General features: G+C 47.1%; 1 protein-coding gene across 4 annotated transcripts in view; it reads left to right on the forward strand.

The window, feature by feature from the left end:
• The window catches only part of ACLY (ATP citrate lyase), a 40,485-nt gene that overhangs the window by 20,574 nt on the left and 4,276 nt on the right, over positions 1–15,635 (forward strand). For 2 of the 4 annotated variants that reach the window (XM_084862466.1, XM_084862464.1), the window contains 11 exons: positions 516–660; positions 938–1,106; positions 2,772–2,876; positions 3,912–4,108; positions 5,982–6,063; positions 6,876–6,986; positions 9,902–10,029; positions 10,568–10,661; positions 13,266–13,420; positions 14,526–14,676; positions 14,871–15,014. In XM_084862466.1, coding sequence (XP_084718592.1) covers positions 516–660; positions 938–1,106; positions 2,772–2,876; positions 3,912–4,108; positions 5,982–6,063; positions 6,876–6,986; positions 9,902–10,029; positions 10,568–10,661; positions 13,266–13,420; positions 14,526–14,676; positions 14,871–15,014 — 1,481 coding nt within the window. The remainder of the gene's footprint in view (positions 1–515; positions 661–937; positions 1,107–2,771; positions 2,877–3,911; positions 4,109–5,981; positions 6,064–6,875; positions 6,987–9,901; positions 10,030–10,567; positions 10,662–13,265; positions 13,421–14,525; positions 14,677–14,870; positions 15,015–15,635) is intronic. The other 2 variants (XM_084862465.1, XM_084862467.1) reach the window with 1 other exon arrangement.

A 15,635-nucleotide genomic window follows, 5' to 3' on the forward strand; every position in this document is an offset into this window, starting at 1 on the left:
CATTGGACCTGCACTGACCTAGAATTGTGAGGATTCAGGTCCTGACGTAAGGTGGTTTATGTCCCGATTTCGAGGTGATAAGGCTTGTGGAGGGTTGTGGAACACCCTGCGTTCACCAAAATTTTCCAGTGACTTTAACAATAATTTATCAGGTGCCCATTTGCATATGACCAGGAGGCTGATTACATACATGCCTTTCCTGTGAAATTGAGCAGGCCCTGTAGGAATTCTCTGGGGCCCCTTCTTTGCATTGGGAGTCCTATCTCTGTGTGTTTCTGAGCTGTTGACTAGCCAGGCAGATCTCCTGAGCTCTTTACTTTCTGCCACCTCTGTCCAGAAGAAATTGAGGCCACCTCTTCCCCGAGTTCTCAGAACTCCATCCTCTTAACCTTCCTTGGTGGTTTTGATCAGCCACCCTCCCTGGACTTGGCATGGAGGGGTCTGGCAGATAACCCTGCCCCTGCGGGTCTCACCGGGGTGTGTGCTCTTGGTGCACTCGCTGTGTTTTTGCCCAGCAGGAAAGAGCGCCACCCTCTTCAGCAACCAAACCAAGGCCATTGTGTGGGGCATGCAGACCAGGGCTGTGCAAGGCATGCTGGACTTTGACTACGTCTGCTCCCGAGACCAGCCCTCGGTGGCCGCCATGGTCTACCCTTTCACGTGAGTCATGCCACGCAGGAAGGCTGCAGATGGCTGCCAAGTGGCGTTTTCTCATCTAATCTCCCTGACTGAGACTGAGCTGGGGAGCAGCTCACTTTTCCCCTTTGCTGGGGAAGCGACTGCCCATCCCAGACTGGGGTGAGCCATATTCTTGAAGGGTCTTTTCCAGTAGCTGAGGGCAGAACCCTGCCTTTCCACCTTCTAGAAGCTCCTCCCCGGTAGACCCCGTCCCCAACCTGGACAGGTTGTGCTGACCCCTCCTCTGCCTTCCTCACAGGGGGGACCACAAGCAGAAGTTTTACTGGGGTCACAAGGAGATCCTGATTCCTGTCTTCAAGAACATGGCTGATGCCATGAAGAAACACCCAGAGGTGGACGTGCTGATCAACTTCGCCTCTCTTCGCTCTGCCTATGACAGTACAATTGAGACCATGAATTACGCACAGGTAGTCACGGCCCTAGGGATAAACGGGGGTAGTAAGGAGAGCTCCTGAGTGGTGTTCATGCTCACCGCCACCTGGGACAAAGGGCTTAGACTCAGGACTGGCAGTGTTGTGGGTGAGAGTGGTTGAGACACTTGATCTTCAGGCGGGAGGGTAGTAACCAAGAGCAGGCGGCCTGCTCACTGGGCCAACAAGAAGTTCTGGGTATGGAGCAAATAAGTACTTCAAGTCCCATTTCCCAGAAACACAGCTGCTATGTTTGCGTACACCCTTATCCACATCTTTTCCTGGATTTGACCAAGTGGAATCTTTTACAGACTTACTTTATAATCCGTTTTCTTCAATTACTCTTTCCGCAGTATAAATACTCACTGGCAGTATCAGTTTTGCTTGTCAAGTCTGGTGATGAGCATGTTGGAGTAACATTTGTACATATCCTTAGTTATTTCCCCGGAATAAATGTCTAGAGGTCAAACTGCTGCATCAGAACGAGCAGACTTTAGGCTCTTGGGCCATCCTGCCACGTGCCCTCCAGAAAAGTTGTACTGATGTAAACTCCCATCAGGAGTTTGAGAATTCCTGTTTTTCTGTACCCTTACCAACACTGAATGTTTGCGTTTTAAAAATATATATTTGACAAATTGATAGACATTCTATTTGATTTGCAGACCTTCGGTTAAGATGAGCTTTAAAGAACATTTATTGGCCATTTCTAATCTATGACATGGCCTTCCCCTTCCCCCGCATTGAGGTGTTTGTCTTCTTCGTTACTGATTTGTAAGACCCCCTTAATGGAAAAAAATATTGATTCATCTGCTCATAATTGTTGTCTGATTCTGGACTGGTTTGGTTCAGTGTATAACTGGAGAAGATAAACTTGTGTGGATATCTAGGTGAAGCAAAAACGAAAGCATACTTGCTAAAAATGAGTTGGATTTTTAGTCTAGATTAGAGGTTGACAACCTGCAGCTCAAGGGCCAAACTCAGCCCTCTGCCTGTTAAAGTCTTATTGGAACATAGCTATGCTCATTCATTTATATATTATCTGTGGCTGTTTTCATGCTACAAAGGCAAAGTTTAGTTACTACAGAGACCACATGATCAACAAAGCATAAATACTGTTTGGCTCTTTATAGAACAGTTTGCCAGCCCCTGCATGAGAGTCAGAGATGGTTCTCAATCTCTTCTGCCCACTCCCCACTTTCTCTGGCTTTCTCCTCCGACTGTGGAAGCAGCTCCTTTCTGGCACATTCTAGCCTTGATCTGTGAGGACATAGAATCAGGGCGCAGCAGAGAAAGCTAGAGATAGCTTGTGTGTGTGCAGGTGGGGAACAAGTGTCTGAGTCTTGTGAATTCGGGTGGGAGAGGAAAAAAAAATCTTTGACAAGAGCAGATTTTTGGGAAACATTTGCTCCTGCTTGGTTCCCGAATCACCGTAATGTTAACAGTGGAGATCAGTTTGGGATGTCCACGCCTCTCTTTTTGGGGGAGGCTTGGTGTGATCAGGTTAGGAACAGAGACTTGGGGAAAGAAGCAGTGCGTGTTACTAATTTTACTTTGTCCTTGGAGCCTGGAAGGGGACATGGGAGGTGGGTTCTTGAATGGTTGCTGCCTCTTGGTCCCGCCTGAGGTGACAAGTTAATGAGGCAGGACTGTTCCCATCCTTAGATCCGGACCATTGCCATCATCGCTGAAGGAATCCCTGAGGCCCTCACAAGGAAGCTGATCAAGAAGGCGGACGAGAAGGGAGTGACCATCATTGGACCTGCCACAGTGAGCTTCCTCTCCACAAAGCCTTTTTTATCCTCACCCGAGGATATCTGTGCCTTTTATTTCTAGAGAGAGTGGAGGCAGGGAGGAGGGGGTGAAAGAGACAGAGAAACATTAGAAACATTCATGTGAGAGAGACACAACAGTTGGTTGCCTCCTGCATGCACTCAGGAATCAAGGTTTGAGGGATGTGTCCTTGTCTAGGAATTAAACTCATGGCCCTTCAGTCCGAGGGCCAACACTCTAACCACTGAGCAAAATTGGCCAGGGCTAAAAAGCCTTTTAAGTTCAAAGCTCTTTTAAGACATTCTGGAAACTCACTTGTTGACTCTTTGTTTCGCTTCTAAGTTGAAAAGATTTAGAGGTACCTCTTGAAAGTCAGTCTGTCCATTTCCAGTTAATTTTTCATAGGCCCACTCTCCAGTCCATATCACTGTTATAGTTTCAAGGGACTAATGAGAAGATTCTTGTGTTAAGTGTTTGCCCACTCTCATACAAACATTGCATACTCTTTGATTATTCCTTTAACTAGAAACCAAAGAAAAATCTACCTGGAGGCTTTATTTTTGACCAAAAGGTCTTTATTGAAGGAGAAATTGCTTTGTGAATATTTTTGTTTTTGTTTTTACTTGGTTATTAATGTTAAAATTTATGTGAAGGGAAGACAGAGGGACCTTTCATCTCAGAGGCAGTGTGTGATTTTGAGCAGAGGTACACACCTGTGATATATATCTTTTTGCTGGTCATTGTCTCTCTTGTAGAGCAAAGGAGATGACTTAGCCCTGAATATACCTGTCAGTAGTAAGCCATGTTTTATAAATAAGGCTTTATTTATTTATTTATTTATTTTTCCGTAATGTCTTGAGATTCTTCTTAAGTAGGAAATCCAATGTGCAGGTGTTAGCTCTCTTGATCATTTCCTCCCCAGCCTGGCCAGACTGGCATGGGCTGGTAGTACTGGGCTTGGTGATTCTTCTGAGCTCGGTGGTCGATCTGGAGCTCACCCTTCCTCCCTGACGGCTATTTCTGCCCCTGCAGGTCGGAGGCATCAAGCCCGGGTGCTTTAAGATTGGGAATACTGGCGGGATGCTGGACAACATCCTGGCCTCCAAGCTGTACCGCCCTGGCAGCGTGGCCTATGTCTCGCGCTCTGGGGGCATGTCCAACGAGCTCAACAATATCATCTCTCGGACCACAGATGGCGTCTATGAGGGCGTGGCCATTGGCGGGGACAGGTGATCAGCGGGGGGACAAGCCCACACTGCTGGCTACTGTTGAATTCCTGGCACACAGCTGTGTGTGTTTTTTTTTGGAGGGGGGGGGGGGTGAGAGGGCTTATTTTTTTCCCAATTACAGTTAACATTCAGTTTTGTCTTAGTTCCTGGTGGGAATTATATCTTTTTTTTAATTTTAATTTTATTTTATTTATTTTTGAGGGGGGAATGATATCTTAAGTCCACTCTTGCCTTAGAACCAACATGAGCATAAGAATCAAAATACACGGAAAGGTGTTTTAAAAAGGCATCAGGGCCTGCAGGGTAGTTCTGTTTATTGTTTGAGGTGGCCATGGGGAGGCAGCAGAGTGCTGTGATTAGCAGGACGGATTTTGAAATCACACCAAAGGGGTTCAAATCCCAGTTTCCCTGTTTACTAAGGGGCATCCTTGATAGGCTATTTACCCCACCCCCAGACCTCTGTCATCCTTACATATCAATGGGTGAAATAATAGGGCCTGCCTCATGGAGATGGTGGGAGGGTTAAATGATGTCATGTATTATGAAGGGGCCAACGGGCTGGCACTTAGTAAGTACTCAGTATGTGTTCATTGTAGCTAATAATAGTAAAAGGAAAAACTGCTGCTTTATTCTCTACTATTACCACACTCACATTTCTGGCCACCAACTGAGAAGCTCCATTCCCCATATTTAGGGATTTTTGTGGCAGCTTCATCATGATTGATTATTATTAATTCAGTCTCCAGCCCTTCTCGCCTCTCTGGAGAATGGGGAGTAGGACCGAAAGTTCCAGGCTTCTGGTCTTTCTGGTGACTAGCTCCTTCCCAGGAGCTATGCAGGAGCCCACCAAGAGTTCCTATTACCCAGGACTTCCAAGGGATTTAGGAGCTTCTATCACCCCCATTACTCAGGAAATTAAAAGGTTTTTAGGAGCAACATGGCTCAAGGATCAACCACTAAAACAAAAGATGCTCCTGTCACTCAGGAGGTCACAGAGTTGTAGGAGCTGTGTCAGGAACTAGGCACAGAGAACAATATATATTTGTTCTTATTTCACAAATAGTGTCATTCCTTTTGTTGGTGGGTACAATAATCAGTAGTACTTAATATCCTCATGAACCTCAGCCATTACCGATTACCATTATTACTACTGCTACTCTGTAGCTCGGAACCAAAAGCTGTTGGGAGGCTGGGTCACCTGGTCCGTCTCCCTGGCTCCCCCACGTCATTCCAGATGGGACTCCTGGGTGAGGAAGCGCCCCTGCGGGTCCTCAGGGTACGGGTACACATTGATCCTCAGTTGCAATCAGCTGAAGGCAGGCCTGAGGCCGGAGGGGGCTCATCCACAGGGCGGGCAAGGTGGCTCCTCTCTGAGCCTCCAGACTGCTTAGTGTCCTGAGGACTTTGCATTGGGGCTTCCCATAGGGAGCAATTCAAGAGAGAGTGCCAAAAAAGCTGTTTTTGTTATAGCCCAGCCTTGGGAGTAGATACCATAAAATCACTTTCGCCACATTTCGTTCATTAGAAGCTAATCATTAAATTAAACTCGTTTTCAAAAGGAGAGGCATGAGTTTCTTCCACCTTTTAAAAAGAATTTCTGGGCATACTTTAAAACCACCACACATGCTTTCTAGGCATCTCACACCAAGGGAACCTCTCTGGGCTTATTACCGCCTCTTCTTCCCCTCCCCTTTCCTCCTCCTGCTCCATTTACTCCATCCCCCAACCAACCCCCAAGGCACCTCCGGACCCTCTGGGCATCCACACCCACGAGAAACCCACAGCGTCCTTAGTACAAGCATGCTTCCCATACTTGAACACACACCTCCCCAGACCGCCTCCTGACCCCATATGCCCTCCGTGCTCTCCCCAGGTACCCCGGCTCCACATTTATAGATCATGTATTACGTTACCAGGACACTCCAGGAGTCAAAATGATTGTGGTCCTTGGAGAGGTGAGTTAAAGGAAAACTTTTTTGATTGTTAAAGTTATCAGTTTTTTAAAAGTGCATGCATTTGGTTACGTATAACTTAAGGTGCCAGTCCCTGGTAGTCTCACCCCTTAGACTTTGGGATGTGGGGATTGTCACTGTTAGCTCTTCTGTGGGGCACAAGATGTTTTAGTGCCAATGGAGGAGAAGCTTTGCACTGCTGACCACGTCTCTGCCTGGCGGGCAGTGGATAGCTGGATTGAAGAGTAAACGTGATTTTTAAAAAATATATATATATATTATTGATATTTTACAGAGAGGAAAGGAGAGAGATAGAGAGCTAGAAACGTCAATGAGAGAGAAACATCGACCAGCTGCCTCCTGCAAACCCCCTACTGGGGATGTGCCCGCAACCAATGTACATGCCCCTGACCGGAATCGAACCTGGGACCTTTCAGTCCGCAGACCAACGCTCTACCGCTGAGCCAAACCGGTTTTGGCGACATGTGATTTTTTTTTTAAAGTTTGGGAGAGCCCTATAACCCCATCCCATTTTCTGGCTGTGCCTCCTGTAGGTCTGGTCCTAAATCATCTTACCCACAGGTTAGGAAGGAGGAGTCCTCGGGACTCGCCTCGAATACCCGCTGTCCCTTTGTAGTTCTTCCCTACCACTCTCAGTCTTCCAGGCTGTTTGGACCAAGCCCAGGTCCCTTCATTTTTCAGACTCTGGCCTCTGCCTGATTTGGGACTGATTGTCCTGCTGCAGTCCGCTTGGAGCAACTCAGAATGGGTGCCTCCAGCTCACGGGCTTTTTCTTGTTCTCTGTTCCTTGGCAGATAGGGGGCACTGAGGAGATTAAGATCTGCCAGGGCATCAAGGAGGGCCGCATCACCAAGCCCGTGATCTGCTGGTGCATCGGGACCTGTGCCACCATGTTCTCCTCCGAGGTACGGCCTGTACAGATCACTCCTGGAGGGGAAGGTGGGGCATTTGAGGTGGACTGTCTGGTCACCTTAGTGGCAGTTAGCTCTTTCAGTCCACCTCAGTCACTCCTTAGAGTGGGAGCAGCCTGTGTCTGAAGGAGGTGAGAAGGCTTCATTGAGAAGTCAGCTGAGCAGAAGGGAGGATGAGGGGACAGGACACATTCCTGGTGCAGAGCTGGGAAGGAGACAAGAAGTTCTGTGTGGGGGGAGGTCACATGTGCATGATGTATGTGAACATGCCTGGTGGCATATAGTAAGTTCAGCATCTAACAGCGGGCTCCGAGTGTGAGGCCTTGTCCTGTCATCACCAGGTGGGCAGGGCCTACCTCTTTGGGGCGATTGATGGTGGAGCCCCATGATAGATTACTTCACATAGGGAAGCCCAGGCTACGTGGCTGTGGCACTGCGGTGGGTGGGTGGGTGGATGGGGCTTCCCTCTTCAGGGCGATTAATCATGGGGCTCCTGGACTGTGAGAGGACACAGGCCAGACTGAGGGAGCTCCCTCCCCCTGAGTGCACAAATTTCATGCACCAGGACTCTAGTAAGAAAATAATTGTGAAGGTCTGGCACATACAGGTCTTAGCAACTATTCCTTTCCATTCTTCTTCCCTTATTCAATGAATAAGTTTCTAACTTACTTTCTTTGTGACCACTTTCTCCTCCACGCCCCAATAGCCAAAAATAACCCCTTCCTTCTCCTCCACTGGTTCTCTTAACCAGCTTTGCATTAATCTACTCCACTTTGTTGAGGACGTCTCCAGAGGACAAGCATCTTGCTCTTCTGTTTCTGGCTGGGCGCTTATCATCACCCAATAGGTCGGGCAGGTCCTCAGGAGGTGTTTTGGTTTTTGTTTTTAATGAATTTTTAAAACTTTATATAAAACTAGAGGCCTCGTGCATGAATTTGTGTATGGGTGATGCTGGTATTGTGGGAGGGGCTGCAGGAGAGCTCCAGGGCGTGTCTGGCCAGTCTTGCTCAGTCCTGATTGGCTGGACCCCAATAGCAAGCTAACCTACCATTCAGAATATCTGTTCCCTGGTGGTCAGTCATAGCAACTGGTTGACCGGTTGACTGTCTGCCCCCTGGTGATCAGTACACCTTATAGTGAGTGGTTGAATGCCTTTAGCACATTACACTTTGATTGGTTGAATGGACAACCAGACACTTAGGATATTAGGCTTTTATTATATAGCTGATGTTTGGATTCATATGACCTTGCAGAACTTTCCATCCTGTAAAGGAAATCAGATAAATCTCTACCTATTGGCATACTGAGACAGCTCCTTGGGAAAAGGTGGATTAAGAATAGGGGGTATAGGTAATGTGGCATTTTTCAGAAGTATGTTCCACAAAACACTGGTCCTATAGTGATAGTCCTCAAAACAAACCCAATAAACAAAAAAGCAAAGGAGCTTTTATAATCTATGAATGTGCAATATATCCTATCTCCCTTTTAACATTTTTTGTTTTAGAGTTAAGAAATCTCTGAGTTAAAGAAACTTGTTTAAACCCAGCTAGCATTTTCTAAGTTTATTGGAGTGAAGACTATCTTCTCATTCCCACTCCATTCAGTCATGCAAATTATGTCCTACAAAGGATGTACTGGGAACCCGTGTTCTAAGGATGTGTTGCTAATTGGAGCAGCAGCTGCTAACCTTTTCAACACTTAGGGCACCTTTTATTATATTTAGGAATTAAGAGCACAGCCAGAAGCCAAATTTCTGGGTTCAAATGTTACCACATATGCCTGTGTGACCCTGGGACAAGTTACTTTACCCCTTGGTGCTTCCATTTCCTTTTTTTATAGGAAACATTCATAGTTACTGAAAGATTAAATGAATAAAGTTTAGAGAAGTGCTGGGATATATAATAAGTGTTATTCAAACAGGTTGTGTGATTACAATCACTCCCAACCCTGTTCCTAAATCAGGGTTTTGTGCCAAAGGTTTCACTGGGTTAAATCATTTTCCCTATCACTTCATCAAAGACATTGGTTTTCTCTTCCTTCTCACTCACTCCCCACAGTCTGTCAACTCCTATATTTATTTGGATTTGTATTTTACCTCGGTAACATACTTAGGTGGAAGGCAGCAATTACTCATTGGCTTCAGGTAATTGTTGCTTTGTGGGAATATAAGCTTACAGCACCAAATTTGACTTTTAAAAAGCTGGGAATTTGCCAAAAACGGTTTGGTTCAGTGGATAGAGCATCAGCCTGCGGACTGAAAGATCCCGGGTTCAATTCCGGTCAAGGGCATGCACCTGGGTTGCGGGCACATCCCCGGTGGGAGGTGTGCAAGAGGCAGCTGATCGATGATTCTCTCTCATCGATGTTTCTAACTCTCTGTCCCTCTCCTTTCCTCTCTGTAAAAAATAAATAAAATAAATAAATCAAAAATAAAAAGCTGGGAATTTGTATTTTGACATGAAACCTTTTTTTTTTTTTTAAACATTGGTACCTATTTTACAAAAAAGTGTCTGCGGGATAATCATATCATGTCTGTGAGCTCACTTCAACCTCAGGTTGTCAATTTGTAGCATCCCTTACCTGTTGCTCAGAACTAGTCCCTATCTTCCATCTCCCGGACCTCTGCCCCAGGGGAAGCCAAGGGAAGGGTCTGGGGAGTTGGGCTGCCAGGCTTTGTATCCTGGCTCCATCACATACCAGCTGTGTGAGCTTAGTGCCAGCTCCCGAATGTGTTGATGTTCCAGTCCTCCATTGTACCTGTTCAGTGGGCCTGCTTGGGGCTGAAGGAAGTGATTCCTGAAGAGTGTTTGGCAGGTCCGGCCTGTAATGAGTGCTGTCATTTCCCAGGAGCCTTTGTTCCACCTCGGGGATTAACAAGCCCAGTCACATCTCTCTCCTTTGCCCTCCAGGTACAATTTGGCCACGCTGGCGCTTGTGCCAACCAGGCTTCTGAAACTGCAGTGGCCAAGAACCAGGCTTTGAAGGAGGCAGGAGTGTTCGTGCCCCGGAGCTTCGATGAACTTGGAGAACTCATCAAGTAAGTGAACCTGGGGTAGGAGCATCCTGGTCAGCAGCCTCTCTAGCATGGAGGTCTCAGCAGCTGTGAGGATAGTCCAAAACCTTTTTTCTGTTTGGCTTTTGTTTGTAGAAGCAGCAGTTACAGGCCATTCACACTGGTATTGAACAAAACATGTTCACTTTCGTAACCTCCCTACTTGGGTGGCCATCGAGGAGAGATGAGCATAGAAACATTTAGAAAGTGTCATCTCTCATTGATGGATAAAGAGTTATTGATAATACTATTATTGTCTCTTCCCATTGATCCTTTGACCTTACCTGGCCTCCAGATTCAACTTTCTAAAATGCCCCATTCAGAGGTGATAGGGGAGTCTTGGCCAGAGCCTGTTTTCACTTGGGAATCTATCTGCTAAGACCAAGTCACAGACAGGAAGCGGGTACAGAGAAGGAAAACCTAGAGTCTGGGTTAGGTGGAGGAGCATTCTTGGGGTGGCTTAGAAAAGCCCAGAAGAAAATCCACATGGGTGTCTTTTCTCCTGCCTTTCCCTGCCTCCCAGGTCTGTGTATGATGATCTCGTGACCAAAGGGGTCATTGTCCCTGCGCAGGAGGTACCTCCCCCAACGGTGCCGATGGACTACTCCTGGGCCAGGGTAGGTGCCGTGTGTGTCCCTAACTGTGTGGGCCAGGGAGATGTGGGGCTGAGGTGTGGGCTGGGAGGTGGTTTGCCTTCAATCCTTGGAAGGCAGGCCTGACCTAGTAGAGCAACCATGTGATCACTGCTCTGGGCTCCAGACCACACCCCTACTGGAGGCTTCTCCCAGGGCTCAGGAGAAACCAGTTAGACTCCTGGACGCCGCCTCCTCCCTGTGTGCTGGGCTTGTGGGTAAAGAAATGCAGAGCCGAAGAGGGCAGAGGGCAGTGGGTATCTCCACAGCTGGGTTGCCTGACCTGGAAACGGGGGCTGGGGCAGACAGTGTCCCCTAGACTTGTTTGTGCTTCCTAAGAGATTTCAGGGTGCAGGGACATGGATGAAAAACTAATCTTGATATTTATAAATCAATTTTTAACATTCCCAATTAGAAAAAAAGGTAGAAAAGTGCCTTTCAACAGTAAGAAGTACTCAACTCATTATATAAGGAACCAAAGTAAAAACTGGGATACTACCCTGACCGAGTGGCTCAGTTGGAACTTTGAGGTTTCAGATTTGATCCTCAATCATGACACGTACAGGAGGCACCTGATTGATGTTTCTCACATTGATGTTTCTCTCTCTCCCTTCTTCTCTCTCTAAAATCACTAGAAAAATATTCTAAGGTGAGGATTAAAAACAAACAAACCAAAAGCATCTTGATACTAGTTTTTCCCTATCAGCCCAGCGAAGATAAAAATTCGTTGGTAATGTGCTGTGTTTGTATGGGTGTGAGGAAACGTGCATTCATTCATTGTTGGGAGGAATGGAAATTGACACAACCTTTCTGAAAGGCAGTTGGGTAATATGAATCAGATTTAAAAGTGCTCATACCACCGAAGCCGGTTTGGCTCAGTGGTAGAGCGTCGGTCTGCGGATTGAAAGGTCCCAGGTTCAATTCCGGTCTGGGGCATGTACCTTGGTTGCGGACACATCCCCGGTGGGGGGTGTGCAGGAGGCAGCTGGTTGATGTTTCCCTCTCATCGACATTTCTAGCTCTCTATCTCTCTTCCTTCCTCTCTGTAAAAAATCAATAAAATATATTAAAAAAAAAAAAAAAAAGTGCTCATACCTTTTGGCCCAGAGATTCCATGTCTAGAAAACGACTCCAGAGAAATGTTTACATGTACACAGAGAAACAAGTTCAAGGCTATTTTCCTAGTTGATAGTAATCAGTGAAGGAATAGCTAAATGGTGGAATGGTCAGATGATGGGCTACTAAACTGCAGGTAAGGGAGTGAACTGGATGTATGTGTGCTGACACTTAGAGAGCTCAAGTTCGTTGAACAAACACATTACAGGACAGTATATCTAATGTGATTATAAAAACTGTGCACACAAAACGCTGTTGAAGGTCTCCACGTGTTTATGCGAGCATGTAAATAAAAGTGGAGAAAGAAAGGCCCAGAAAGATGTCCACTAAACTGACAGGCACTAAGGCAGAAAGCTGGGATGGGGTAGAGGTCAAAGGCGATATAACTTGATATGTTCTGTTTTAAATTTTTAAAAAGAAGATACTCATGTAATTAGAATATAAGTTAAAAACATTTTTTAAAATTAAAATTCATGGGCGATAATGAAGAAATGGGCTTGGACAATGTTGGCTGATGGTACCCCTGGGAACTGGGAAATTCAGGAACGCAGTCCCCGCCCCTGGGTAAAAGGCATCCATTTCTTTCTTTCTTTCTTTCTTTCTTTCTTTCTTTCTTTCTTTCTTTCTTTCTTTCTTTCTTTCTTTCAGATTGTAACTTTTTAAGAAATATGTTATTGATTTTTAGAGGGAGATGAAGAAGGAAGGATAGAAAGACAGAAATATCAATGATAGAAAAACGTCATTGATCAGCTGCCTCCTATATGCCCCCAACTGGGGATTGAGCAGCAACCAAGGCATGTGCCCTGACCGGGAATCAAACCAGTGACCTCTTGGTTCCTGGGTCATAGCTCAACCACTGAGCCACACTAGTGAGGCCATTCTTGCATTTCTTAGCCAGGCGACTGTTATTGAGCCACTCTAAGATTCATTTCCTCTGTTAAACATGAAGAATGCTTTTCCTTTGTGAGGTTAGAGTGAGCCCATGGATGTCCACGGCTTAGGGCAATGCCTGGCCCCACAGATGCTCAGTAAAGAACATCTAGAGCTGAGGCTAAGCGATGCTGTGGGGTAGCACTCCTGTTTTCTTTTTACATACATATATTACTGGTTTCAGAGAGGACGGGAGAGAGAGAGAGAAACATCATCCCCTACTGGGGATGAAGTCTGCAACCTGGGCATGTGCCCTGACTGGGAATTGAATCCTGTCCTCCTGGTTCATAATTCAAATGGTTCGGTAAAAGAGCTTTTGCATTTCTTGGGAGGAGCTTGTCTGTCAGGCCGGGTGGAGATGTGTAAGTGGAGCCCCAGCCCAGGCCCAAACCTGACCTGTGGAAGCTGTTCTTGAATACACAGCCACCAGAATTTTAAGATATTCCTGGGACACTGGTTCTGAGAGAGGAGCCGGTGGGGCAGTCCAGGAAATATTTCTGTGGTTACCATAGTGCTGCTTGCTTCTGCCCCGTCTCTGCTCAGGAGCTGGGCTTGATCCGCAAACCTGCCTCCTTCATGACCAGTATCTGCGATGAACGGGGACAGGAGCTCATCTACGCAGGCATGCCCATCACTGAGGTCTTCAAGGAGGACATGGGCATCGGCGGGGTCCTTGGCCTGCTCTGGTTCCAGAGAAGGTGAGGCATGGAAGGCAGAAGTTGGGAGGGTCCTGCAAACCGGAGTTAATGATTTCCCCCTGACGGGAGTTGGGGTGGCAGCCTTGAGGAATAGTCCAAGGCCAGTCCGGCAATCTTTATGGCCACAAATCAGCGATAAGGCTAAATGACAAAAATACAGACTCCTATATCTTCCAAGAACAGCCTACACCATGAACTTAATCAGGAATCTTGGATCAGCCAGCCCCTTTCCCTTGGGAACTTACATAGACATGGGACCGAGTAAATAAATGCAGGCCTCTTGAGAGAAAGATGAGGATTAGCAGGGGAGGCTGGGACAGATCTGGTACCTAGAAGAGTGCAGGGCTGGTAGAGTTGCAGAACACGTGTGAAGCACCTTGTATCATTAGCCTGAATGTGAGGAAAAAAGTGGTTTTCTCTGCAACTCCCAAGCTTAGCCCTCCCCTGGGACTGACAGCTGGGCCTGGGGCCAGTGAGTCCATGATTCACAGAGCCCTGGTGGCTTGGTGTGGGCCTGGGCAGAAGGCCAGGTGGAAGTCTTGGATTGTGTCATGCCCTTACCTGCAAAGGTGGGTCTTGGTCCTGCTTTGGGCTTCCTGGGAAATACTCATGAGCTGTCACACCTGAGCTACCAGGGCAGGTTTCACTCTGCTCTCGCATCCCCATGTCTGCAGGCTGCATTCTTAATCACTGTTGTTAGGATGAACATTGAAGGTCTAGGGCCTCCTACACTGTGAAAGGGACAGGGACCTCACCTCTTCTCCGTCTGGTCCACAAAGGATAGCCACAAATACAGGTCAAACCTGTCATAGCAACTCATGCTGAAAACTGACTAAAGAAGAGATTTCAAACCCTGATTGCTAACTACTTAAAACCAGTATTTGTTCTCAGCAGAGCCTGGAGCCTCTCAATCTGGAGGTTTTGCACTGGCGTTGGTATGATAGTATCAGACCTAGATTGGCAAGTTGCTGCCCTTCTTGAGTTTGAGTGACTTGTTCAGGGAGGTGGGAGAAAGTGGGAGCATGGCCTTGTCAGTGTATCTCCTGTTCAGCAGCTCACCATAGTTTGTTCTCCTTTCCCTGTCCCTCTACTCACCCGCCTCTAGGTTGCCCAAGTACTCCTGCCAGTTCATTGAGATGTGCCTGATGGTGACAGCTGACCATGGCCCGGCCGTGTCTGGGGCTCATAACACCATCATCTGTGCTCGCGCGGGGAAGGACCTGGTCTCCAGCCTCACCTCGGGGCTGCTCACCATTGTGAGTATCATCTTCCCGGGAGGTGCACGGCAGGGACACGGGGCTTTGGGACCGTGCTGCTTGGCTAAAGCAGGTCCTACCAGAAGCCCTGGAAGGTAAAAGCCTGTGCAGGGGCTGTTCAGGGCAGGCCAGATTGTCTGCGAAGTGGAAGGAGAATCTCAGCTCAGGGCAACATGGGATCGCTTCTCCCACAGGGTGACCGGTTTGGGGGTGCCCTGGATGCAGCAGCCAAGATGTTCAGCAAAGCCTTTGACAGTGGCATTATCCCCATGGAGTTCGTGAACAAGATGAAGAAGGAAGGAAAGCTGATCATGGGCATCGGCCACCGAGTGAAGTCGGTACGTTGTTCTCCTTGAGGGACTGGATGCGTGGGGACGAGAGAGCATCAGTTCAGTTGAGAACACCCAGGCTCTTGACTCCAACATGCAAAGCTTTGGACGTGTTGACAGATGAGAACGTTGTTAAGACAGGTTGCCTTTAAACAGTTTTTATCGTGCTTAGTTGTGGTGTTAAAATATGATGAGCTGGAAACACATCTATGAACCTTATAAGAGAAAGGACAGGTCAGGGGTAAGGGGACATAGCATCACCTGAGGCTAGCTGCGTGCTGCAGTAACACAACTCCAAGAATCTCGGTGGCTTACAACAGCAAGGGTTTCTTATTCACTCTACACCCCCTGTAGGATTCACCCGACCCCCACTGCGGGGTGCCTGCTGCTCTGTTCTCTGTCATCTACACTGAAGAAGCAGCCCCTTTCTGGGAAAAGTCATGGCAGAAGTTCTTAAAGCTTCTGCTTGGTACAGCTCACTTGCACTAGAATTTCATTGGCCAATAAAAGTCAGACATGGTTAAGTCTGACTCACTAGTGCAGGAAAAGCAAGAATTTCAAGGCAAGCCTGATTGGTAGAGGCCAGGAATTAATATTTTATTTATTTATTTTTAAAATATATTTTTTGTT

This window comes from Pipistrellus hanaki (assembly GCF_964339955.1).
Source record: "Pipistrellus hanaki genome assembly, chromosome: 16".
In the NCBI taxonomy this organism is placed as follows: Eukaryota; Metazoa; Chordata; class Mammalia; order Chiroptera; family Vespertilionidae; genus Pipistrellus; species Pipistrellus hanaki.